This window comes from Tiliqua scincoides, chromosome 6, assembly GCF_035046505.1.
Source record: "Tiliqua scincoides isolate rTilSci1 chromosome 6, rTilSci1.hap2, whole genome shotgun sequence".
NCBI classification, from domain to species: domain Eukaryota; kingdom Metazoa; phylum Chordata; class Lepidosauria; order Squamata; family Scincidae; genus Tiliqua; species Tiliqua scincoides.
Genome location: NC_089826.1, coordinates 51,653,969 through 51,677,400, shown reverse-complemented (window position 1 = coordinate 51,677,400; position 23,432 = coordinate 51,653,969). Strand labels below are relative to the sequence as shown.

At 43.8% G+C, this 23,432-nt stretch overlaps 1 protein-coding gene and 1 pseudogene across 1 annotated transcript in view; one reads left to right on the top strand and one right to left on the bottom strand.

The window, feature by feature from the left end:
* Positions 1–1,632: 1,632 nt before the first annotated feature.
* ANXA10 (annexin A10) overlaps positions 1,633–23,432 on the bottom strand; it is a 118,007-nt gene continuing 96,207 nt past the window's right edge. The window contains exons 2-12 of the mRNA XM_066632897.1: positions 23,338–23,425; positions 21,151–21,245; positions 17,060–17,173; positions 14,703–14,793; positions 14,002–14,081; positions 13,083–13,136; positions 12,897–12,990; positions 10,815–10,910; positions 9,149–9,207; positions 3,531–3,653; positions 1,633–1,701 (exon numbers count right to left, since the gene is read on the bottom strand). Coding sequence (XP_066488994.1) covers positions 1,633–1,701; positions 3,531–3,653; positions 9,149–9,207; positions 10,815–10,910; positions 12,897–12,990; positions 13,083–13,136; positions 14,002–14,081; positions 14,703–14,793; positions 17,060–17,173; positions 21,151–21,245; positions 23,338–23,425 — 963 coding nt within the window. The remainder of the gene's footprint in view (positions 1,702–3,530; positions 3,654–9,148; positions 9,208–10,814; positions 10,911–12,896; positions 12,991–13,082; positions 13,137–14,001; positions 14,082–14,702; positions 14,794–17,059; positions 17,174–21,150; positions 21,246–23,337; positions 23,426–23,432) is intronic.
* LOC136656375 (5S ribosomal RNA) lies at positions 20,806–20,925 on the top strand (annotated as a pseudogene).

Here is a 23,432-nt window from a genome sequence, read left to right as displayed (position 1 = left end):
GCATTCATTGGATTGGGACCATTCTGGTGTCGTTGGATTCCACTCCGCCTGCCCTTTCCGACGGACTATGGTAAGTATACCTACTCACAACTAAACACGTGATATGGCTCACTTTCACTTTCACTTTCCATAAGGATTCATTCATTTTTTCTTTCCGGTTTTGTGGCCATAACTTTTATAGGAAAGGGGCTATTTCACTTGGGTTTTTTGCATTGCATTCTGCTAGACATTCCGCATCCAATGGTGTATGGCATGATGCAGTAGCTCCTAACGCCACAAAGTTAGCACATCACCCCCCAGGGCTCATCACCCGGTGCGGCCCGCACCCCCTGCACCCCCCTAGCGATGCCACTGCCCCCACCTACCTTTCTGCTACCAGGCAGTCCATGCGACTGCTGAGTGGTGGAGCTCCAGTGCTCCACTGGCGCTAGCCCAGAACCAACCAGCACTGGGCTAGCACCAGCGGAGCACTGGCATACCAGCGAAGCACCTTATGGCACATTTGCAACAGTGCATGCTGGCATGCACTGAACAGGATTGGGCCCTGAATCGTTTATTAACTCCAATGAGTGTTGAATTAATCCAGGTCTGGTAACAGGACAAGTTTAACAAATGCTTATATCCTAGGAACATCAGCATAAGCAAGTTCTTGTCTTAATTTCAACATGCTTTTGGAGTGTTTGCTGGGAAAAGATATTAATTATGTGATTAATATACATTCTAAAATAGATATTACTTCTTAGGGACCATATTACATAAATCTTGTGTATTCTTGTGCAAGAAAGAGGAAAAATGGGAATTATAGAGTCACCTTATGATTCTTACAATGTTGTTGATATAATTATAGCGGTTTTCAATCTTTTTCATCTCATGGCACACTGAAGAGGCACTAAAATTATCAGGGTGCACCATCGGTTTTTGAGAATTGACACCACACTGAGAGCAGGTGCTCGTATCCCCCAGTGGCCCTACTAACAAATGACCCTCCCCCAAACCCTCCATGGCACACTGGTTGAAAATGGCTGATATAATAAAATGGAGACTGAAATATCTGATACATGGCCCAATCCAATGGAGCACCCCACAGTTGCAAAAAACCCAGCAATTGTGCACAGAGCATGCCACTGCTAGGCCAGTCTGAGTCACTGCTGCAAAGCAGTAGTAGCATTAAAAGTCTGTTGCTGCGGACCCCAGGCTGCATCAGCCACAGAAAGTTGGTTGCAGGGGCAGGTCATGGGCAGATAGGGGGAAAGCTTTTTCAGCACAATCTTAGGCATGTCTACCCAGAAGTAAGATCATTGATTTCTATGGGATTTACTCCAGGGTAATTTTGTATAGGATCGCAGCTTTAAGGTTGTGATTCAGTGCAGATTTTGGGATTCGCTTCTGAATATGCACAGTAGAGCTGCAAATGACAGCCTGATCCTGATGGTGCATTATGCTGTTAAATATTCTACTGAGTGAAAGACCATGTATTTGTTTACATTTTTTTTGAAGAAAATATAAGACATCAAACAAATCATGAGGAAGAAATCATATTAAAGGATAGCATACAGAGTAATGCACATGAGCGCAGTTTGGATTACTATTCAACATTTGCAGCCCATCACCTTCTCATTCCTTTTCTTCCTTTTAATAATCTTCAGCATCACCAGCACAGATGGCAAGTAAAGCTCTCTCATAGTGTCCAGAAGCAAAATTCTGCAAGGTAAATAAATATTTATGAAACGGTTACTTTGTATAATGGTGGAAGGGTTTTGTTTTTTCATTTATGCAAGGCCAGACTGTGACCTCCTGACGCCTGAGGCAGCATGCCAAATGCTGTCCCCCTCACCCGATCACCTGATGATGTGCCAGCCTCTGCGCCTTCCGCTCTCCAGTGCTCTAGCTCAGCACTGTTCTCCCCTCCACACTTCCTTTTCCTCCCTGTTCCCCTTTTCCGGTTCAGGCAGTGGAAGGAAAAGTATGAGTAGTGGAGGGAAGAAGGAACTCAGAGATGAGTGCCTCCCTCCTCCAATCTGCTGCCTGAAGTTGGTCATGGAAGGGCCAGTCCTGAATTGAAGGCTGGGCTCCTGGCCAGATTTTGTAATTTTGGTATGTGGAGCAGGAGGGCAGGGTAACCAAGCTGAATGATGCTTGTCCTGAGACTGGCCTACCTCTTTTAAGGGGTCTTCACTTGCTGCTGCAATGGTCTACCCTCAATCTAGCTTCCATTAAACTGCAGGGGAAGTGGCACAGACCCAATGAGGAACAGCAGCAGATATGACTGGCTGGCCACAGTCCCATCTGGCCCCTGCTACATCAGGTCCTCAATCTTCTTTTGCTGCTTCACTTCACTTGGTCAGACAGGAGGTAGACCAAGAAAGAGTTGGAACTGCAGTGATGACCAACACCACTCATAACTTTCAGCTTGCATAGGATGCTTACCTTGTAGCATGATGCGGTCCCAGCATGAACTAAGCGTTCCAAATCACACCCTAGAAACCTTTACAGCATTTCCCAGGATTCTCAAGTTCTTAGGGCCCTTCACTAAGGCCTTGTTTGGTACATGGGCAGCCCATTCCTACTGGGCTGCCCCACCAGCAGAACTAGTGTTCCACCAGCATCGGCCAAAGCTTTCCCGTGCACATTATCACCATGCAGGCTGCCCATCAGATCAGGTAAACCAGCATGGGATGTGGGAGGTGGTGGGAGGAGGGCAAAGAGGGGGCAGGGAGGGAGAGGAACTGGGCAGGGAAGGTGGAGGGACAGGATGACTGCGGGAGGTGTGGATCCAGCAGCAATGGTGTGCGCCACATCCTAGGCCTCCATTTTCGCTGCCTCCCCACTCTCTCCTCGGACTTGTGCCATCAATTTGCTGCAGCCAGTCTGAGGAGACCAATTGCAGTGTGGTATGCTTATTGTAGGGTGGCAGGGAGAAAGAGACTTTTCCTTCTGAAGCTTCCAACTACCCCCTCTCCACTGGATACAGCACATACCTTTTCAAAGTAGCTGCACCAGCGGGGAGAGGGAAGGATAGGATTGTACCATGGGTCTACTGTATCTGTTTGTCTGGAAGGCCTCTTGTGGCAAAAGTGTATGTGAAGTCTTTGTAAAACAAAAAAGCACACATGTTGGACACTTCACAGTTTTGCCAAAGAACTCCCGTTCAGTTTAAAACACATCTTGTTTCAGGCAGTCTGAGCATTTGCACAAATCAGAAGTTGACTTTCAGTAAAGTAAAAGCAGCAGCACCTGACTGAAATAATTCAGAACTGGCCTGACTCTTTCCTGTTATGTCTGTTGGATGTTACAATCCATAGAGAGAAAGGGGTGATGGGATGGACCTAATTTGGGCTAAGAGCCAAACAGTCCATTTCAATTCAGGAGCAACGATTTACTTTTTGTCTTGTTCTCTGACTTTCTGAATGGATGTTCGTGCCTGGTGTACTTACTAGGTGCAGATTGCTATCAGTTTCTCAGTGGCTAAATTATTCTAAACTGCTCATCCACACACCCCACTTCAATCAAACGGTGTGTTGAAGACTCACCTTGATATCATGAAAGAGAGATTTGCCATATCTCTCCTTATACCGTTGTCTTATATTCATCAGATCTATCTCACTTCTGGCAATCAGAATCCTTATTACTGTTTTGTTATGGAATCCTAACTCCTGAAAAGGGGAAAAGACATTAAATTGTTCTACGCATCAGTTTTCTAGATAGGCTGGAAATGATTTTTACACACTGTCCCAAATCATAAACTAGGTTGTACTGCCCTGAAATACAGATGTGGGAAATGTTGATAGTCAAAGGTTTTTACTGTATAGAGTAGTCTTGTTTTGAAGTACTGGCTTATGAACAGTATGAGGCCAAAGAAGTATATGTGCTTAGGGCCAAACTGTGTGTCATTTTGTGCATTTCATTACAGCTGATATGTTTAACATTCCTCTTGTAAATAAACGATGTTGGAGTGGACGGTGGGGATTAACCACTTCAGGACTATGGCATGGAGGATGGGGAGCCCTTTAGCCCCCCATAGTCTGAATCCCCACAGTTACTTTTTTCCCAGAAGGAAATAACCCATTGTGCTAATTTACTTTGTACTGGTTTCAAGCAATAGCGTAGCTAAAGGGAGTGTAAAGCACTAAGGGCGCAATCCTACCCTGCGCTGGAAAAGGCAAGCTAAGAGCAGGATAAGGACTCAAGGCAGCTCAGCCAGAGGCAAGGGGAAACTTTTACCCTTAACTCCGGGTAAGGTGCCTTTCACGGTGAGGGCTGCAATCCAGCACATATGTGCTTATCCAGCATAAGTGCTGGATCCCAGCCCCACCTCCCGCTCCCCCCACCCGCCACTGGGGCCGCCCACTGCCTGCCCTCCCCTTCCCAGGAATGCCTCATCCCCACCAGCTTGGCCATCGCAAGGCTCGCCGAGGAAACTGGTGTCAGTCTTCACAGGACTGCGCACCTCTGAGCACTGGCCCGGCTTCCTCCCAAGAAGGCGCAAATGAGCTGCAATCCTAATTTTCTGGGAGTAAGCCCTATAGAACACAATGGAACTTACTTATGAGTAGATATACATAGCATTGGGCCCATAGTCGATTAGTCTACATATGTCTCTAACAGTGGATCATGCCACACTGTGCTGCCTAACTGGAAGTAGAAATGGCTTGAGAGGCAGTGAGGTGCAATGGTGGCCGGATCAAGCCTTGCGTGGCAAAATAATTGCAGGTTGGGGAAAGAGAATGAAGAGTGGAAGAGAGACCAGGAAGCAGCAGTAACTGGAGAAGTCTCTGATGCAGGAACAATTGTTTGCTGAGATGCCTAGTCCTGCACTCAGCAGCCATTGCTGTAAATGGTAGCTATTAATATCCAGATGCTTGTTGCTGGAGTTTGCCTCCCTGTTTATGGAACAATGGTGACATCTAGTGGACAGAGTAGTCCACTAAGCTCTGCTTTATGGGCTGTAGAAGGAAAATGTTATTTCACATATTTACATTTTTGTTTATTCCAAGGTATTAGGATGAATTTGTCAATTGCTCATGCTGTTGAGCTTTCGCCTTCAAAAGAATACGACTGACAGAGAAAGATTTGATGGTTACAGTAAATAGTTTAATAATATCCTTCCTAATGTTTATTTTTGCTGGAAAAGCCTTGTTAACAGACTAGGGCTACAATCCTATACCCTCTTTCCTGGGGGCAAGCCCCATTGATCACAATGGTACTTACTTCTGGGTAAACATGCATAGGAATGTGCTGTGATGTCCATATACTGTGCCTAAGATGTAAACAAAATTGTAACTGACTAAGAGCCCAATCCTGGGCTTGGTGCGCCAGCTCACCACTGGTGCGGAATGTTGCAATCATGCCATAAGGCATGTTTGCAGGCCCTACCGCCAGGCGAGTGCCGGGCTACCGCTGGGTGGGCACTCAACCTCCTCCACTCAGTGGTCGTGCAGACTGCCAAGCAGTAGAGAGGTAAGCAGGGCCATGGGGGGAGGCGGGGAGGAGGTTTTTCCTGGGAGGTGGGAGGTGGGCAGAGGGGAGGGAGGAGGTGTAATGGGGAGGCAGGGAGAAGGTGGGCAGAGGCGTTCGGGGGGGAGAGGGAGTGGGGAGGGAGATGGGACTAGTGGAGCGATGCTCTACTAGATCCAGAACCTCCGTGTTCAGCTCGCTGCTCTACATGGAGGCTCTTGAGTCACCGTCAACCTTTTCGTTGGTGGTGAATTGAGTAGCCCCATTGTGGGGCTACTCACTTTACCTGGGGGAAGGGTACAAAAGTCCCCATCTCCCCAGGAGCCGCCCACGGCTGTCCGAAGTGCACAGGATGCAGCGGCAGCCATTTTCGGCGCTGCCACAGCCGCATGCCCCGGGCGGCTCAGGATTGAGCTGTAAGGGCCCAATCCTATCCAATTTTCCAGTGCTGGTGCAGTAGTGCCAATGGGGTGTGCACTGCACCCTGTGGGGAGAAGGCAATCACAGAGGCCTGCTGAAGAAAAGGGAACATTTGTTCCCTTACCTCAAGGCCACATTGCGGCTGCACCAGTGCTGGGAAGTTGGCACTTTCTAGTGCCATCACAGCAGCAATGCAGCTTCAAAGTAAACAAACAAACATCCCCTTACTTTGAGGAGGCCTCCATGACTGTACCCTCACCAGAGAATGCAGTGGGTGGCCTACTGGCATGGCTATATCAGTGCTGGAAAGTTGGATAGTACTGGTCCTTAAGGCACTGTTTCTCAAACTGTGGGTTAGGACCCACTATATGAACCAATCTCAGGTGGGTCCCCATTCATTTCAATATTTTATTTTTAATATATTAGATTTTATGGTATGTGACTGCATTTGGGGAAATGTTACAGATCTGTACTTTGAACAGGCTACAATGTATATGCTTTTAATAATGATACTCAATGGGGCTTTCTCCTGGGTAATTGTGGATAGGATTGCAGACTAGGATTCCAAAAAAATTTCCTACTTGATGATTTCACTTCTGGTCATGCCATCACTTCCATGTTAATGACATCACTTCTGGTGGGCCCCAACAGATTGTCATTCTAAAAAGTGGGTCCCAATGCTAAAAAGTTTGAGAACTGCTGGACTAAGGTATTGGGCGCTTACACATTTCAGAGAAGAGCATTTATTTGCTGCGTCACTGAGCACTTTTACTCAGAAAAAAGTGTGTTGTGATAGAACACATTGGTATGTGAATGCAATGGTATATTGAATTGGGAACAGCTTCTGTCATCTATGCAGCTAGTTGTAGCTGCTCTTGTCCTGGCTTAGCTGTGCCAGAAAATAAATAAATAAATAAATAAATAAATAAATAAATAATATATTTAAAAAATAAAAAACTTACTTGAACCAATTTGCTTGGCACTATGCTATGTTCTGGTACCTAGGCTAAGTACATCAAAGAAGCAGTATTGGAGATCTGGGAAGTCTCAGAAATGTTCAGAATTATGACTTATGCTGCAGTTGTCAACAGTTACCTTAACTGGGCTACCCTGGAATGTTATATTGCAGTTCTCTCCTTCCTCCCCCTTTTTGTTTTTATACTCACACTTGGGCACGTTTCTTTACATTGCTTTGAAATATCTTACTTTAGCAATCATGGAGAGGAAACATCACATTTGAATTAGAAATACATGCAAGTCACCACCTTTCCTACATTTTCCAATGTCTGCCCTTGCACATCAAGAAAGAGGTGGCAGGACTTATTAACCACCCAGCGAGTAGCAATGCAGAAGGTCTGGAGTATTCATTTAATATTTTTGTTTGTGCTGAATTGATGATGGCCGGATCCCAAAGGATCTCCTCTATGGAGAACTCATGCAAGGAAAGCGCCCTACAGGTAGACCACAGCTGTGATACAAGGACATCTGCAAGAGGGATCTGAAGGCCTTAGGAGTGGACCTCAACAAGTGGGAAACCCTGGTCTCTGAGCGACCCGCTTGGAGGCAGGCTGTGCAGCATGGCCTTTCCCAGTTTGAAGAGACACTTGGCCAACACTTGGAACAACACTTGGAAATGGAAAAGGTGCAAAAGAGAGCGACTAAGATGATTACGGGGCTGGGGCACCTTCCTTATGAGGAAAGGCTACGGCGTTTGGGCCCTTTCAGCCTAGAAAAGAGACGCCTGAGGGGGGACATGATTGAGACATACAAAATTATGCAGGGAATGGACAGAGTGGATAGGGAGATGCTCTTTACACTCTCACATAACACCAGAACCAGGGGACATCCACTAAAATTGAGTGTTGGGCGGGTTAGGACAGACAAAAGAAAATATTTCTTTACTCAGCGTGTGGTCAGTCTGTGGAACTCCTTGCCACAGGATGTGGTGCTGGTGTCTACCCTAGACGCCTTTAAAAGGGGATTGGACAAGTTTCTGGAGGAAAAATCCATTACGGGGTACAAGCCACGATGTGTATGCGCAACCTCCTGATTTTAGAAATGGTTATGTCAGAATGCCAGATGCAAGGGAGGGCACAAGGATGAGGTCTCTTGTTATCTGGTGTGCTCCCTGGGGCATTTGGTGGGCCACTGTGAGATACAGGAAGCTGGACTAGATGGGCCTATGGCCTGATCCAGTGGGGTTGTTCTTATGTTCTTATAACAGTCTGAGGCTAAGAGGCAAAGAAGGAAGGCCCATAGCCAGGGAGACAGACCAGGGACAGACTGCACTTGCTCCCAGTGTGGAAGGGATTGTCACTCCTGAATTGGCCTTTTCAGCCACACTAGATGCTGTTCCAGAGCCACCATTCAGAGTGCGATACCATAGTCTTTCGAGACTGAAAGTTGCCAACACAATACACATTATGCTGAATGGGGAAAGAGTTGGCACCCTAAGTAAACCTGACCATAAGCTTAAATATATGCTTCTGGATATGTCCTGTGGCCCCAAAGCACTTTTAACAGTTCTGAATGACAATTAACACAACTGAAAGTATTCAGAGTATTTTCTCAGACCAAGAGGAGGAGATTGCATGATAGCACCTAAATGGTAATTTTACATTTGTACACCAGAGGGAGAGACATCCATTCAGAATGATGTTTTTTAAATTGAAGGATGCACTGTATTTTCATATTGAAGGCATATATGTATTTGCCACTGTACATAATGGGTGGGTGTGGGCTTTCAGCAGGACCTTAGTTATGTGGGGTGATTATTTAACATTTCTGATATATCCATTCTTCTGCCCTTCCCCTTAGTACAGCCATTAACACTTAAATTCTAAAGATGGAAAATCCTATACACACTTTCCTGGGAGTAAGTCCCACTGACCACAATGGAACTTACTTCTGAGTAAGTATGTGAAGGTTTGGGCTGAAAGTAAACTGACCAGGAAATAAATTCTACTATATAATTCTGAGATCCATTGAACATTTTCAGAATCAAAGACATGGTTAAAGTCAAGCTGTAAATCCAGCAGTGTTTTGTATCTCACTGTATCTCCATTTGGGGAAATGGAGGTTGCATTGCATCTGCTGGATCATTGCATTAACCATTGTTTGGGATTTGTAATTGGCATGATTCTCATAAAGCCCTAAAGCTATCGAGCAGCCCTTTTCTTTTTTAAAGGATTATAACTTATAACAGAGGAGAACTCAGCCACATAATGAACAAAAGGATAGTTAAACTGCTCTTTCAGATGATGTAAATACTTACGTGAATCGCATTGTAAAGTCTATATGCAAAATAGGAAGCTTTGTCTCTAACACATAGAACTGAGGAGAAAAAATCAGAGGAAGACATTACAATCTTCAAAAACTCCCTATTACAATCAGATGCAAGTAATCATCATTTGTTTCTCTGGAAGTATGAAGCTGCCCATTTCTTTCAGTCTTTTTTTGGATGTTTTTATAATAAGTGATGCTGAATGAATTGGAAAATATATATCTATATAGCTCGCCTGGGGGCTGGGGATAAGAATAGGCCCTCAGTTTGGCTGTACTTGTCGTAAGAGGCGACTAAACAGCCACCGGGTAGATGGGACTCGTCAGCCTGGGAAGGCAGCTCATCTGAGAGAAGGAAAACTCTGATCCCAAACCTCCACTGCCTTGTGGCTACATCCAGTTATGGAAAAGGCTTCAGGAGTCAACCTCGAGGCAAAATCCGGAGCCGGAGTCCCTGAGGCAATTCATGGCTGAACACAGTCACGTTCTGGCAACTCCTGCGACGCCGCTGGAACCAACCGTATTGGCCTTTGCCTTTCCATTGGACCATTTCAGAGACGTGGAGAGGGGGGATTTGCTGCATGGGTAACAGCCTATCCTCCATACCTACTTTACCCAGGCTTTGTGCACTGGAGAGGACACTCTGTTCCAGAACCACCATTCAGAGTGTGACACCATAGTCTTCCGAGACTGAAGGATGCCAACAACATAGCTCGCCATCAGAAACCATCAGCCATCAGAATTCTTTATATATGTTTGTGTGTATGTTTGTGTATAAATTCCATCAGAACTATATATAAAGAATTCTGATGGCTGAAGAGTTCCTATATTCCACATTTTATTCCAAATTGAGAATATTAAGTAATATAAATATTACTATAAAATATAATAAGAATATTAATATTCTTTTATTGAGAAATGAGATTCTTAAGTACCCCACTAATATTCAGCATTTTTGGTCTTCCAACCGTCCAATGGAGTTATCAAAAATAATTTTGGGAATTATTTTCCATTTCACCCCTCCCCCCACCCTTCCTAGTACTAGCAGTTCCAAAGTTTGCAGACAATGAATTGCTTTTGTGCCATCTGTTTCATTAAGTAGGTTAGAGTTGAAAAGGCCTCCTTCCTTCTTAGGTAGCTCAACCAATTCCCTAGAACAGGAAGATCTGCTGAAGCCTAAGGTCTGGCAGATGTTATCTGACAGAAAGAATCTGTCAGGTATAGAGAGCTAAACAGAAATAAAAGGCTTAACTCTGCACCTTTTGTCACTAGTCACTAGTTTGTCGGAGAACAGATCTAGACACAGATCTAGATTTTCTCAGTGTGATGCAAGAAGTCCATAGCAACAACAACAGTTAAACCAGGAGTGCAATTAACTGCTCATTCAGAGTGAGTTGCAGTTTTGTTTCAGCAAATAGGTAAAGGAATTCAAGATGGGAGAGCTTATTGTAGTGCTATTTAGATAAACTGCTTTTCCCAACTTGCATTTCAAATTTTTTCCATATTGTAGATGTGGTACTATACTACAAATATTCAAAATGTCACTTTTACAAAATGAAAATACAAAGGGAAAATGCCACAAGTACTGCATATTTCAGTTTGCTTACTGGATGTGCTAGTACAATTATAACATGTTGCTGTTATAAAGATTTTCTTACCTATTGCTACCAGTAGTTCTTGAAAGTATCCATCATAACATTCATTAATGGCATCTACTATGTCTTGCCCAGAGATATTCTGAAATTCTTGAAAAACTTAAAATAAAAATAAAGAAAGATGTATTTATGAATGATGACCCATCCATTACTATTTATGATAATTTTAAAATAATGTTAAAATATGAATTTGGTTTGACTAAACACTGTTCAGTGATTGATTGAAAAATATCAATGTGACCAGGAAACATACTTTGACAACTGCCATTGTCAAACCAATCAGAGAAAATATATTAGTAACTCAGGCAGCCTGATTCTAACCCATGCTGGAACAGGGTAGGCCAGCTGACCTGCCCAGTGTCCAGCATGGAGCTGGGGCTGGCTGCTGCACAACTCGGAGTGCCCTGTGTCACACGGCAGCTATCCCAATGGGGTTACTTGGATCTGCGCCACTGAAATTGGTGTAAGGTCAAACTGCTCGGGAAGGGGTTAGGGTTTGGCCTAAGTGCCGGATCCTGGTACCACCCCCTTCTGGGGCCAGTTCGCCTACTGGACTGCCCACTGCCCACCCTCCTCCTTCCTTGGGAGTCCCCATTCCACCCTCCCCCCACCCTCCCCAAACTCCCACATCAGCCTGGAAGGACCAGCATGAACTCACCTCTTTATGTTGTCGTGGAGGCCTATTATTATTATTATTATTATTATTAACAGTTTATATACCGCTTCTTTTCAACTAAAAGTTCACAAAGCGGTTTACAGAGAAAAATCAAATAACTAAATGGCTCAATTGTGGCCTCAGTGGGCCAACACATGTCCTTGCGCCGACTCACAAGTAATTGCAGATGTGCATTACAATACTGGGTCAGTCCAGAGAATGCTCAGGATTGTGTTCTTAGATTTATGCTTCTAGTCATTCTATAAATAATAGCTATGTTGGCTATGGTTACTAGATATTAGCTTTGTTGGCTATGGTTACTAAAACACCTAATCCATAATTTTTGCATCCTTTTTGTGCTATTTTGTTTGGGAGCTGGACTTTGACCTGAAAGATCCATATTTAAATGTTCAGCCATGAAGTTTCCTGGGTGACCTTGGGCCAGTCACTTTATCTCAGCTTCACCTACCTCACTGAGCTGTTGTGAGGACAAAAGAGGGGAGAAATTATGTACACCACCATGAGTGACAGATGACTTCAACACATAGATGGATATCTTTCAGAGTAGTATTAAGTATGCATACCTATAGGTGACAGATGGTACATGTCATATACAACCCCTAGAATGGGTTGCATGAGGAAATATGGCTGTGCAGAGGAAATATGTGTAGGGGAAACCTTTACCTTTATACCTATATGTGACGGATGGTACATGTCCATTTTATATTGAGGTTTGTCCCACAGGAAGGGTTGTCTAGAGGAAGAGGCAGTGGAAGAAAGCAGCTAGTTTACATGTGTGAGCTGGACTCATACGGCAGTCATTTTTTATTGAATTCATTTAACCCTCTTGGCTTCTGGTTCTGAAAACGTTCATGTTTACTGAAGTAGCTTTGTATTTCTAGTCAAGTGCTGTGCTGTCTCCTTCCACTATATCAGGGGTGTCCAAACCCTAGCCCTGGGGCCACTTGTGGCCCTCAAGGACTCCCAATTCAGCCCGCAGGGAGCTCCCAATCTCCAATGAGCCTCTGGCCCTCCAGAGACTTGCTGAAACCCGCGCTGGTCCAACACAGCTGCTCTCAGCGTGACAGCCAACTGTTCCACCTCTCATATGAGCTGTGGAACGAGGACCCCCTCCACTGCTTGCTGTTTCACATCTGCGATGCAGCAGCAGCAGCAAAGGATAGGCCAGCCTTGCTTTTACAGGCCTTGAGCTATTGCAAGGCCTTCATTCATTCATATAAGTTCCATCTCTACTATATTCATTTATGTAAATGTATTCAAATTTGAAATGTAAATTAATTATTTTTTTTCTCGGCCCCTGACACAGTGTCAGAGAGGTGATGTGGCCCTCCTGCCGAAAGGTTTGGACACCCCTGCACTATATGTTCACATAATTAGCAATATGATCCAGAAGTGATTAAAATAATTACCCATCCACAACTGTTGGTAGCTCTTGTTGCACAGAATCATTTGCAGCAAATTTTTGTGTTCCCCAGTTTTTTGCTGGCATGCTTCCCATAGGACCTAGACCATCAGAAAAAGAATGATGTGCAAAAGGTCTCGAGCATCAAAGCACTTTTCTAAAGGATTTTAAAACTGCTGATATGTGTTGGTACCATAGCATCCTGAGCAGCCATAGCAGGATCTGCATACCCTTCTTGCCTGGTTCCCTGGGGAGGAAAAAAAACTCAAGTCATTTGGGGTGGGGGGGGTGAAAGCTTGTGATTGCTACACCAGAGTATCACACTCTTTGCCCTGGAAGCTCCTCTCTCTAACACCACATGATGGAGAACTAGATATAGTTACTCAGTTGAGGGAAGAGTGCTTTGCACATGCTCAGTTGAGGGAAGAGTGCTCTGCACATGCTCAGGGGCACTCTACAGTACTACTCCACATTTTCCAAGGGTGGACAGTGCATCCCCATAGTCACCAACAAATACATTTACCTAATATGTTCATATTCCTATATTTTCTTAAACATAGTTTTAGTCTTTTGTTTTTGCCTTTCTCCTTAATTACAGTACAATCCAATCGGGCTCCCCTGCTAGCAGAATGTGCATCACACCAGCACTGACTGCTGAAAACCCCCTGTGCAGCACACTCCAGCAGTGTGCAGAATAGTGAGCTACCGGAGTGCCAGCAGGAAGGCTGGAGCCTTCCAGAGTGCATTGCTGAATTGCTGGCCACCTGCCCAAGCAGGCAAGCGAACAGGGGAAGTAGAAGGGTGGGGCAGAGGTGCGAAGGGGGCAAAACTGGGCAGGGAGGAGGGAGGAACAGGGTGCAGGGAGGCTGCAGGAGGGTGTGGATCTGGCAGCAATGGTGTGCATCGAATCCTAACCCCTCTATGGGCAGCCTCCCCATCCCCTTTTTCTCTTCTGTACCAGTGAATCCCATTGTGGGTTTCCATAGAGACCCATTGTGGAGTGGAAGGCTTATGGAGGGGTAAGGGAATCTTTCCCTTCCGAAGCCTCCTAATCCATCTCTCTCTCTCTCTCTCTCTCTCTCTCTCTCTCTCTCTCTCTCAGAGGACAATACCTGTGCAAGGTTCATAAGCGTATCCCTGAAGTGACCAGACGTCTCAGAATAAATATCTTGAAGAAGGTCACTGTCATATTCTAGAAAAAATAATTGAACATATTAACCTGGAATGCATTAATGAAATATTAAGAAAACACAGATCAAACTGGTAAAGATATCAGTTTGATGCTTCTTAAAATGCTAAAGAAATCCTCTGTTAGCTAGATCAGTGGTTTTCAGCTACATTCCAGAGAACATAATAATAATAATAATAATAATAATAATAATAATAATAATAATAATATTTGAACAAATAGTTAACAAAGTGGTTTGTGAGGGGAAGAAGATAGGGATCCCTAGTAGAGAACATTCTCATCAAAATCCAGTTACAAGGATTATTTGGGGAGGGGGGAACCAGGTAAGTTTCAAGATGTCCTTAATCATCTTAGGATCTATAGTTATGGTAATAATTTTAGAAAAAATACTTCAAATTTGTATAGCGCTTTCTGAGCATGTAAAGTGTTTCACGTGTATAATTTTTGATATGGTCCTTACAACAACCCTGTAATGTATGGTAAATATGAATATTCCTATATTGCAACTGTGAAGAAGTAGCTTCCATAAGGCCATTTGGCAAGTTTATGACAAAGGAGAGATTCTAACTAGAGAAGTCGTGATTCACAGCTCAATCTCTTCTTTCAATATACATATATAATTACGCATTAGGTAGGCTTCTTTCATCTGGAAGATCTCTCCATTTGATCTTGAAGCTAATATATCAATTAGACAGTTCTGCTCTGTGCCAGCTCCCTACATTGGGAATGAAAAACATTGCTAGTATAAACAATGGCTTCAGACACAATTAATACATTATTTAGAATAAGAACGACATGCTGGCTTCTGTAAATTCATTTCCGAACAGTGTCTTCTCAAGGTGATGTTTCTTGAGAGGTAGTGATTTTATCTCATTTGCTTTAGGATAGCACTGATCACTGAGCATCAGACAGCCAAAGCCTGTGACAGCTTATCAGAGCATTTTACATCTAAATGCATAAGTTGTTCCTTTGATTAAATGGGATAGAATGTGAGACAATCTTCTTTTAGCACAGAGTGAAAGTGTACTAATATTAATATACTTAGGAAATAGTTAAAAAAAAAAAAAAAAGACATACAGGTTCCACCTGTTTATCTGCAGATTTTTCATCCAAGGATCTGGCTCAACATGAGTCCCCCAGACCCGCAATGAACCAGATTTGGCTCCACCTGAGCCCTCTGCAGGGAACTGGAGCTGCACTTGGGTCCCTTCTGAAACCCGCAGAGGCAGTGCACAACTGCCCACTGCCTCTATGAGCTTCAGAATGCCTAAGATGGTGAAAAAAACACCACTTCCACATTTTTTAACCATGTTAGGCATTCTGAGGCTCGGGAAAGCCCCTGAAGGGCTTCCCTGGACCTCAGAATGCCTTATATGGCAAAAAAAACCACTTCCAGTTTCCCCCAGGGAACCGGAAGTGGCTTTTTTTTTGCCTCTTGGGGCCAATCTGAAGCCTGTAGAGGCAGTGGGCAGATGCGCACGTCATTTGCGGGCTTCAGAAAGCCCTCCAGAGGGGACCAGGGTGCAAGTCCAGTCCCCTTTGGAGGCAAAAAGGGGCTGAAAATCACGGATTTGATTATCTGCAATTTTCGGTTTCAGCAAGGGGTTGAAGAACAGATCCCCCATGGATACTGAGGCTCCACCTGTATGTGCAATTTGACAGCATGTTGCTATTAAGGTTGCAATTCCTGTACACACTTATCAAGAACAGCCCAACCCTACCTAAATCTTTATGCGGTGATGCAGTGGTGCTGGTGCAGCTTCTGCTGCATCCCAAGGGGGAGTATTGGCTTCTGGAGGTGTCCTCAGGGTAAGGTAACTTTTGTCCCCTTGCCACTGGGTAAGCCCCAGCAGCCATTATGGAACGACACAGAGCTGCACCAGCTCAGTTGCTGGCTCAAGTCTATGTTGCTCTGTGAAGGCGGATCAAGCCCAAGAAAGGGGCTCAGGGTTTAGCATGCATTGCTGCTGCTGATCCTGCCCCCTCAGACCTGATCCGCCTTCGTCCCCTCCCCGTCACCACCAGGGTGACAGCTGTACAACAGCCATAAAGCAGCCTTCACTACTGCTAGTTATGCCCCTGGGGAAGGGGATTAGGATTGGACATAAGCCATTCCATTGAAGTGAATGCAACTTCAAATATGTCTAGGACCAGGCAGTATAACTATTAAATGCTTAGGCAAACTTGTTTAAAATATAAAGTTTTAGTTCTGCCATTTAAAATCTGACCCAGGGATGGCTTGTTCATCTGTGCTGCTTGAATCCCCCTCCCAATTTTGCCACCTCTGCCATTTCGCACACTCCCTCAATGGATACAGAGAGGGGAGAAAAGCAGGACTGGATTCAAGATCTATATGCTATTATCATATTATTATGTCTGTACGTACATACATACATGCATACATATACATGCTATATGTACTATTACTTATTGAAGTTCTGGACCATGTAGGACATATCTATAATTTGAAATCAGATCTGATTTCAAAATATAGATATGTCCTACCTGGTCCAGAGCTAAACCTCAATAAGTAAACCATACAGTTACCTGTACCTTAGCTAAATTAGTGGGCACAGTACAGACAAAACTGAACATTTTAGATCCTCATTGATCTCACTTGGAGAAATTAAAGCAAGCAGTTAATTCTTTCCCAGAATTAATAGAATGTCAAAGTGCTCAACTTTGCCTGGATTAAGGAAGGGGTTATTGTCAGCAACAGCTTCCCTCATAGGGTAATAGCAACCACGAGTGGCCAATCTAGCTAGGTACTGCTGCAGGCAAGAAGGTTACCCCAGTGTGTCATGGTCCCAATCCAGATTGGGCCTCTCTGCAGCTGATATTCTAAAAAAGGAAAGCAAGGATAGAGCTACACGGTCAGGTCTGTGTCCAGTTTGAACCATAGTACTGAAAAAGGAGACATTCAGTTAAATGACGATGTATGTTGTAGTCACAATGGCAAAGTTAGATGGTTTGACAAGTACCTTCATAGCATGCCAGAGCTCATGGGCATCATAGGATGCAGGGGGATACATCAGGCCAACCATAACGTCCTTGAAGTGGTGTGAGAGAGTCTCTTTCAGTTCCATAATCAAATCCTTGGGAAGAGAAATTTAGCATTATTAATAGCTCTAGTCATCTCATCCAAAGAAATGTGTGTCCTTGGCAAGGTTGATGCCGGCTTGGTGGGAGCTTCTCTTCATGGTGTGCATGCAAGCACCAGCATAGGTTTCCTGGACTTGATTGAGTTTGAATGTATCCTTCCAGGAGCACACAGAGGCTTGATGGCACCTCAGTCAGAGAGATTCCTGAAGGACAAAAGGGTGTCTGCTGTACCCAGGCTGTGGTTGTTCATGGGAGAGGCTTCTTGGCACAAAAATCTGGAACAATTGCCCAAGTGACCTGACCACTGGGCAATTTGAAACTTATAGCCCAATCCTATCTATCCCCCCCGACCGATGCAGCAGTGAAAAAATGGCAACCACTGCATCCTATGGCGGTGGCGGGGGGGGGGGATTTGCAGATATCTCCTCTGAGTAAGGGAAAATTTGTTCCCTTACCTGGGTATAAGCCATCAAGGTGTGTGGGGTCTACACAGCCCTGCACTAGCTAAAGAGCTGGTGCAGATCTGGATGGACCCGCACTGCAAGATCAAGTTTAGGAAGGGGGATAGGATATTGGCAGTGTCGGTGCTACTGATCCCACCCCTTCCCATGCCTGTTCTGCCCATTCCCCACCCTGCTGCTGCTCTCCCACATCCCATTTTGCCCCTCTTTGCCCTTGTTCTGCCTTCCCCTACCCCTCCAGCCTCTCCCACTAACATAAGTGCTCTGGCAAGCAACGGGAGAAGCATTGGAGTGGGTGGGAAAGAGCAGACTTTTCTGCTGGCACTGCTGGCAGCAGGCAAAGTGGTGTGCTGTCAGAGTGTCTTTTATGACTGGCGCCGACGACTTTATGGCAGTTGGTGCCAGCACAGGAAGTGCGCCACCAGCAGGCAGCCTGCGTAAGTTTGGAGCCTGAATTTATTATGCTGTAGGACTTGTGCTTGCAGGAATTTATCAAAATGGAGCACCCTGATTTGCCTTAGGAGATACACAGACAGCCTGCTGTGCCATAGCCTTCCTTCCCCTAATGCCCTTTGATTGGTGTGACCTTTCCTAAGAGATCAGCATGCTGTGGCCCCCTTGCAGAGCAAAGTCCTGCTTGGCTCTCAAACAATTCCATCCAGAAACCAAAATGGCGTTAGTTTAGACTGCCCATGTGTTGGGAACAATGATCCAGTTTTTATTGACAATCCACATGTTTATAACAGTGATCCAGTACTAGATGTGGGGTTTTGTTTTTTTTAAACTATATGCAGAATCCTATCATGTATGGTATCTATTTTAGCATGGTGATGCTTACAGAAGATTGTTAATATACATGAATCATCCATACTGCTTTAGGGCACATGTCTTCTTCTCTAGCCAGCATTGCTTTGGTCACCAACTCAACGTCTAGACTTTGATTGACTGAACCAAAACACAAGGGGATGTGTCCTCCAGTGCAACTTGGCTTGAAGTGCTTCTTTGTGAATTGTGCATGATTACTTTCATTACCAAGGGATCTAGCAATAAAAGGGTAATATAAACTATAAATGAAAAATAGCACAGTTAATGCAAAAGCTGCTCTCAGAAGGCGAATAATTAAAGGTAACCACAGGCCTTGTGAATATAATTAACATAGCAGACAGAGCAGCAATGAGGAAAGAGACATACAAATTAAAAATGAATTTATGATGAAAAAACAATATGTAATCTTTGCTGAATGCACATTAGATACATTTGACAGCCACTAAATCACACATGGAATAGAAATTAATTCATTAAGACATTTGCTGCTGACAGCAAGCCTGTAGGAAAACTGATTAATAATACAAATGGAGACTAATTAAAAATTACCCCCTACAATTGGAACTAGGGTAAATGGAGAAGTGCTGTGAAAAATAAGACAAGACAACTTTGAGTTGTCATTATTAACATTTTCTAATTATCTCAGCTATGAGAAATCAGGGTAGGGTAATTGTAAGATGGCATCTAAGAGAGTTTTATGTGAAAGCCTAAATTACAGAAACAGCTCAGATGGTATTTCAGTGGAAACAAGTGCTTTAACTTGTACTCACTTCTGATTTTATCTTGTAATCCTTTTGCAATTGGAATTCATGCTAATGCAAAAATTATCAACTTCCTTATGGTCACCTTATAATTGATTTCTCATCGTTTATGAATAAAAGTAGCAATAGGGCCCAGGAAGGGGGTGCAGGTTCGGTAGCGGTGGCACCCTCCGAATCCTTATCTCCCTCCCGGGCCTGATCCACGTTCCTGGGTCAATGCAGACTTGTGCCAACGACCCAATGGGCCTGGGGATTGTCCCAGCAAGAGCCTGGGACAAGGGAACAAATATCACCTGAGGCCTCCAGCAGCCCAAACCCTCCTGGAGAAGACAGTGAACACCACAATGGCCACGTTGCATCGCTGCTCGGGGAGTTGTAGTAGATTTGGCCGTCAATGGCTTCATTTAGGCATTGTGGGAAATCTGGTTTCTCCTTATACCTGAACCTGGCCAAAAGGTTCCAACAAACAGAAGACATGAACTGCTGAAGCCCAATCTGATATGGCTGATGTGGCTAGAAAGATTTCAGAGCTGTCAGATTTCCCCACCACCTTTTCACCAAGGCTGGAGTTTCAAACCTAACTCTTGTGTTAAGGCATGTGGTCCCTTGACCCAGATCTAAGTTTAATGGAATAGCTTTCTGCCTGACTAGCTTTCCACTGACCCAAAAACCACATCCTATGCAACTTGCAGAGCTTCTTCATAACCTACTGGAAAATGTTCTGCTGAAAGAGTAAAGGCTGTTACAAGACAAAAGGACACCTGTCCTACCACCTTAATCATAGATAAACAAAACAGACAGCAACTGCGCTGAGCCAGTGCTGGCGTCAGACCACTGATGAGTGTCACAGGCATGCCTTCTAGCACATTTGCAACACTCAGTGTTGGTGCTGGGCTGGCCCTGAACCTTGTAAAGTTGCTCAGAACTTGCAAACTGTATTTAAGTGAAATTTCTGTCTCATAAGAGCAGAGACTTTGGGCTTTTGAAAGCACGTTCTGTATATTTCTCTCTGTCCTCATTTTTCAGCTGAAATCATAAAGGAACAAAAAAGTGTTCAAAACTTGTGAACCTGCTGTGTATTTCTCCAAGTAAAGAATCTGCTCACTAGGAGCTTCTGGTCTATTTTTGGCTAACATGGCAATCCAGTAAACTCAAGAGTCTGTGCAGGAGTTCCTGGTTTTGCGCAGGAGTTCCTGCTTTTGCTTTTCCTAGGCTTTCCACTACAGTGCTGTCTTCTTTGCTGTACAGTTTATGACTACCCATTTGTGGTCAGGAAGTAAAGAATTGGTCAAGCAGATCTATACAGGTGAGGGTGCTTTGGAGATGCATTACTAGAACAGCAGCATGGTAAAACTTTTGACACTGAGGGGAATCGTAAAAGCAACCTGTGATCGCACTGAAGAAGGCAAGCTTCTGTTCAAAGGGAAAAAAAACAAAACCAAATTCCTCCACATGTGTACAAGGCCTTGGATTCACCTACAGCTAGCTCTTTAGGTAATAGTCCATATGCTGCTGTGGTTTATGAAGAAAAAACCATTGGGTGGACCAAAAGCAGGGTAATGGGAAATGGAAGTACTCACTGACAGCTACTGTTACCCTGCACATGCCCAATCTCCTCTGATCTTGGAAGCTAAGCAGGGTCAGGCCTGGTTAGTACTTGGATGGGAGACCGCCTGGGAATACTGGGTGCTGTAGGCTTATACCATAGTCTTTCGAGACTGAAGGTTGCCAACCACTGACAGATGGACCTCAGGATTCCTACCAGTAGCATTTATGATGGTCAGGAAATAGGACCTGTTCATTCAGGTATAGCCAAGCAATCAGATGACAATGCTGCTCCATAAAAGAATTTGTAAAAACCACACACATTATTGGAACAGAAGACTGTAAAGTAAAGGAAAGAGCAAAATTATTGTAACGTACCCTGCCATACATGTTCCTGTAAGCCTCAGCATCCATGAGCCTCTGTGCATTGCAGCGCTGTGTTAGAATATCAATCAGCACATCTTTATTGCAATCTTCAAGGAAAGGAAATATAATTATTAAGTTAGAGAGCAGTTACTTGTTTATCTTACTGCTGTTATTGGCAGCAGCTAATGTGCTTTATTCCATTATTCCATTGTGTCAGTCGCATTTCCCGCAGAAAAAAACATCAACCGAAGAAAATCCCGCCGGCATTTACAAACACCAGTGGCACTTAAGTGTCTTTGACTTACTGATGTTTTCCTGACAAATAGTTAGCATTATCAGATGCATTGCCATATCTCTCAAGGGCAATAGACATGAACACATCAAGAGAATGGATAATGGCTTTTGCTGAACAAGAACTAGTCATCATGTAAAGATTTATATCTGACCCTTGTTTGTTGTGTTTATACATCCTGCGGATACTGATTAAATCTTTATTTTAATGTTGCTGATCTCCCAATTTTTATGGCTGCTTACAATTGGCTTACTGATTGAAATTGCATATGTGCTCGTATGTGTGCAAAGGGATTGTATAATAAATATAAGAGTTCTTTATTTGTTGTGTTTTTCATGCTAGCTTCTGAATAGCATTCCAGGCTTTTGCATTCTGATATATTTTCAAAAGTACTTATATGTTCATTAATTTATGACTAGATTAGAACTCCCTCCCCCCCAAATTAGCATCTCTACTTTTTTTTTAAATCTGACTGCTGTTTTTATGGTATTTGTTAATATGTTTTTATTTGTTTTAAATTATGTTTTCAATCTGTTTTAACCTGTTGTAAGCTGCCTTGAGTCCCTTCAGGGAGAAAGGCGGGGTAAAAATAAAGTTATTATTATTATTATTACTACTACTACTACTACTACTACTACTACTTTAAACTCTGTTCTGGAGAGTCCTAAGGTTCTGCAGAAGCTTGTCCTGGGTTACTTAATAAGAAAATTGTTAATCGCCAACAACCCTGGCCTCATTACTGTGCTGTGTGGCTTTTCTAGACTCCATTCCAGAATGCCAACTTAAAGTCCAGAATCTAATTTGGAGTTTTGGACAGATCTGTATTAAATTTCTAGGTATACCAAATCAGTTCCCAAAGGGAATGAAGTGGTCTGTCCACCCTTCATTTTCCCTTTAAAAGCTCCCTTGACATATCATTAAATGTCGTTTTGAATTTGGGAAATTTAAAATGCATTTTGGGAAAATTGTGGGCCACCTTCTGAGATGGAAACTTTTAGAAAATATTAGGTGCACTCTTGAATGTTTAATTTATGCCTTTCAACCTAATCCTAATGAAGGCTTGAGCATGTGGAACATGCATTCTGCTGTCGTAAAAGTGCTGTAAAGTGTTTTGCAACAGCCCAAGTTCCAGGCATGCTGCTGGGAAGGCTGCTGCCTTCCCACTGGTGCCAACAGTCATTGGGAGGCCCACCAGAGCAGATAAGTCCAGTGCAGGGTGGGGAGAGTGTGAGGGAGTGGGTTGAACAGGGTGGGGGTTGGAATGGGGTGGCCACGTGGTGGGGAATGGGTGGATTGGGCCAAGAAGGGGGCAGAATCAGTGGCAGTGGCACATGCTGTATCTAATCCCCCTTCCTGGGTCTGATCCTTCTACATGGATCATTGTGGATTTGCGCCAGCAATATCATAGGCACAGGTCTGAGTTGACCTGATGGCTATTGGGGTTTACTCCGAGGAGACCTCCAGCAGCCAAAATCCTGCATGGGATACAGTGTAGCCCACATCACTGCATCACCGTGTGGGGATTTACATTAGATTGGGCTGTTTAGTTTTATTCAAATAGTAGTATTTTGAGGGCTTTCTTTATAATGCATACATTTTTAGAGGATATAATTAAGGCCCCCTATTTTCCCTAAAACTAATTTGTTTAAAAAAGAAATATTGTCCTATTTGCTAACAAAAAAAAGTTATATTCCAGGTATCTACTCCATGCTCTATAATTCATTTGAAAATTACAATATTGCATTTATTCATTCATATAAAATTAGTTGCATTATGTCTGCTTTTCAATTATTCCAGTTAGAGGGAAAAATGTAATCTTTCTTTCCTTAGCTTGACTTTGTTAGGTAATTGTACAGCAATGGGATTTGATCAAGTGCCAAAAGAAAGGACAGTTTCAAAATGTCAACTAACATACAAACCTTGCAGAGCTCCTCCTAGCAACTGGGCATCCATAACAGGATCAAAATTTGGAACTGGGAAGATTGTTCCCTGAATCTGTTCA